This window comes from Acyrthosiphon pisum, chromosome A3, assembly GCF_005508785.2.
Source record: "Acyrthosiphon pisum isolate AL4f chromosome A3, pea_aphid_22Mar2018_4r6ur, whole genome shotgun sequence".
NCBI classification, from domain to species: domain Eukaryota; kingdom Metazoa; phylum Arthropoda; class Insecta; order Hemiptera; family Aphididae; genus Acyrthosiphon; species Acyrthosiphon pisum.
The window spans coordinates 19906561-19910223 of record NC_042496.1 but is presented as its reverse complement, the minus strand read 5'-3'; the positions used below and the strand labels follow the sequence as shown (position 1 = coordinate 19910223).

General features: G+C 30.2%; 1 protein-coding gene across 5 annotated transcripts in view; it reads right to left on the bottom strand.

Annotated features, from left to right (window-relative positions):
* Positions 1 to 3142, bottom strand: part of LOC100573303 (zinc finger protein 239) — a 9365-nt gene extending 6223 nt beyond the window's left edge. The window contains exons 1-5 of one of the 5 annotated variants that reach the window (XM_029491282.1): positions 3033 to 3140; positions 2823 to 2874; positions 1553 to 1772; positions 1325 to 1494; positions 773 to 1240 (exon numbers count right to left, since the gene is read on the bottom strand). In XM_029491282.1, the coding sequence (XP_029347142.1) occupies positions 899 to 1240; positions 1325 to 1494; positions 1553 to 1772; positions 2823 to 2874; positions 3033 to 3094 (846 nt within the window). In that variant the 5' untranslated portion in view covers positions 3095 to 3140 and the 3' untranslated portion in view covers positions 773 to 898. Of the gene's footprint in view, positions 1 to 260; positions 1773 to 2822; positions 2875 to 3032 lie in introns of those variants that run through there. The other 4 variants (XM_029491281.1, XM_008186716.3, XM_016805977.2 and 1 more) reach the window with 4 other exon arrangements.
* Between the last annotated feature and the right edge of the window lie 521 nt (positions 3143 to 3663).

Sequence of the window (3663 nt, the reverse complement as noted above, 5' to 3'; positions counted from 1 at the left end):
TAAATTAAATAACCGATTTAAATATATGTTATTACAGTTATTATTTTCAATCACACCATACAAAAGCAAGTTTTTCAAATTCTGACTTCTTAATATTTTTTTCTGATGATTTGAAAACTATTCCGAATATTTTAACTTTTCACTACCAAAAAGAACTGGATCAATTTTTTAGATGAAAATTTAAAATAGTACTGACGTACATCATTGAAAAATCAATACATTCGAAATAATTCTAAACAAATTTTAAAAAAAAATGTTACTATAATATATTATACAACTTTTAATTTTTATTATTCAAGTATTGTCTAAAGATTAAAAAAATTTACACAATAAAAACCTAATTCTATACAAACTGAATTTAGTTCTTATTTAATATGATTAGTATAATATGTTAAAAAATCAAATTGAACAACAGTATACAGTTATAACTTATAACTAATATAGATATACAAGTACGACGAATTACGAGGACGATAGATGAAAGTATAAAGCCAGGTTCCAGTGGGCATCGCAGCTACTATACAGCTGTATACAAGGTTTTATTCACAACGGACGATATGGTTTTGTTTCATGTTCGTCCCGAACGCCCGAATAGACAAATTCAAACATTCATAACAAGTTTAAAAACATTTGATATGAACACTTCGTATATGTCTTGTACAATTACTGCTTGATGAAAACTTTTTTTCACACTGGCCGCACTCGTATGGTCTTTCACCTGTGTGTATTCTATAATGTAGAACCAAAGCTGATTGTCGAGCAAATGATCGGCCACAAACATTGCACGCATATGGTTTCTCCCCAGTGTGCGTTCTTTTATGTCTATCCAATGTTGTCTTCTGCGAAAATGATTCACAACAAACGTTGCAAGAATATGGCTTCTCCCCAGTATGCGTTCTTATATGTGTAACCAATGTTGACTTATGCGAAAATGATTGACAACAAACCTTGCAAGAATATGGCTTCTCCCCAGTATGCGTTCTTTTATGTGAAACCAAATTTGCTTGCTGCGTAAATGATCGGCCACAAACGTTGCACGCATATGGTTTCTCCCCAGTATGCGTTCTTTTATGTGAAACCAAATGTGCATGCTGCGTAAATGATTGGCCACAAAAATCGCACTCATATGGTTTCTCCCCAGTATGTGTTCTTGTATGTGAAACCAATGTTGACTTAAGCGAAAATGATTGACAACAAACGTTGCAAGAATATGGCTTCTCCCCAGTATGCGTTCTTTTATGTGAAACCAATGTTGACTTAAGCGAAAATGATTGACAACAAACGTTGCAAGAATATGGCTTCTCCCCAGTATGCGTTCTTTTATGTGAAACCAAATTTGCTTGCTGCGTAAATGATTGGCCACAAACATCGCACGCATATGGTTTTTCCCCAGTATGCGTTCTTTTATGTATATGCAATTTGGATTTACAACTAAACGTTCTAAAGCAAACGTCGCACTGGAGAGGAGTGTTTCCAGTGAGAAAATTTTTGCGACTGTGTACACCGTTAACATTGTTAAATGTTTGATTACAATATTGGCCAAAATACATACCTGTGTTGGTAATAGTGCGATATTCTGACGTGTGATCGTCCAAAGAATCAAACAATTCTAATTTCTTTTCGTCGTCATCGTCAATAGGATTAATACAATCATAATATGTCTCCACATCCATGTCCACTGGTTGAAGGGAATCGTTTTTCAAATATTCTTTATCAGTTGTCTGTCGTTTACTTAATTTTTTCGGGGACACAAGTTCTTTACTAGTAACGGCCTATAAAACATTTTTTCGAAATAATAATTAGATATTCCCAAATTACATACATTGTATATATTTAAAAAAACTTCCTAAGAAGTTGTGAATTTTTAACAACAAAGTAATTTATATACCTAATTTGATTGTTCTAAAAGGGGGACAACAGATATAAAAAAAGTAGCATTACAAAACTACATAGGCGCAATAATAAGAATATAATATATTATTGTAAACCTGTTTTCTTTTTTTTTGTGCTGTAGGTAATCTAACACTGATTCTGTTTTTATATTATTTGAAATACATAATATTTAAAATGGACAATTCAGTAAACCATTGCTGTAACACACTTGTCCTCAGACCTCAACCAATTTTTAATGTGTTGCATATTAAAAAAAATATGTTTACATGTTACAGAAAACAGAACTTATTGGAATTATAACTGAAATTTGAAATAAATTAATTATGTTAGGAAACATTCTTTTTGGACTGTTTTCATTTTAGTAAAAACATCAAATAAAAAAAAATATTACATCAAATAAGGAAAGTGCTCTTTTATCACATTATTTTTAGTGTTTTATAACAGTGGCTGAATTAAAGACCTTTAAGCAACCTCCTAGTTGAGCCTATACAAAACCATTTCAAATTTGCTCAGAATCGGATTTGAATGTAGTGGTTTTATAATAAATAGTCATCTTAACCTAAATACCTAAATACATTTATACATTGTATTAAAGTAATGGGTTGTAAGTACTAAATATTAATGATGATACATTTATGGGTATAATTCAGGAACTTACTATAATTAATATTGACAAAATTTTGAATTTAGATGACGAATAACCGTTCTATGGATTTCTAGGGAGAATGAAGGGTTGCCTCAATATTATTGATTTCTATTAAAAATTGTTGTAGCCTCATAATTTAAAAATTTTCCCTTTCCACCGTATGACTTTTTAAGAGATACCACACTACTTCTATAGACTATAATGATTAATGAATATCAAATTTAATTAAATATCTTAGATAAAAAAACAAATAAATAATAAGCTATTAAAAACTAATACCAACCTTAATAGATTTTTTCTTATCTTTCTTTTTGTTCTTGAATAATTTTTGAAATCTACACAAGAATAGAGTAATTATATTTTTCACTGCAATACAATTATGTTATAAAAAGAATTACAAATTTATCATACACATAAAGAATATTTTGTTTATATTTACACAAATTATTATAAACAAAAATGATGAGCTAATTTTACTTATTCTCATACTCACAAATCAGGGTACTCCTCTTCATGGACTTTCAAAATTCTCGAATTATAAGGAGTGGTAATCATAGCAGGATCTATTTAATTAAAATAAAGGTATAATATAATACAACATTCTCAACACAATATAATTATTTATAATATAAATTAAATTAAATATTTTAGAATAAATATCTATACTTTATTGTTTACCATTAGTCTTTCTATTTCTCTCTCATATGTGATTTATACAATTAATTAAATAATAGACAATTAGTTTATAATATCCAACCAAGACAGTTAAAAATATTTTCAGCAGTAAGTTGTCCTACATTTTACAAATTAGTTTTGAAGAAATACAATAGGTTCATGTATTTTTTTCTGATACGCAATTATAGTGATAACACAAATTTAATATCTAGGGGGACAGAATGGCCGAGTGGATTAAGGCGTTGGTTGAGATGTACACCAGTGCCAGTTGGAACCTGGCCGTGGATGGCATTTTTCTTCGGGCAAGTCACGGTGTCCGGAGAGAAATGCTGCCATCCCCCACCCGAGCATGCAGATACCTACAGGTGCTCACTAAAAAATCTGCTAAACCAAAAACACACGTGTTTACAAACCTACAATTTCCTTCCCTACAAACAAAACAAACAGCT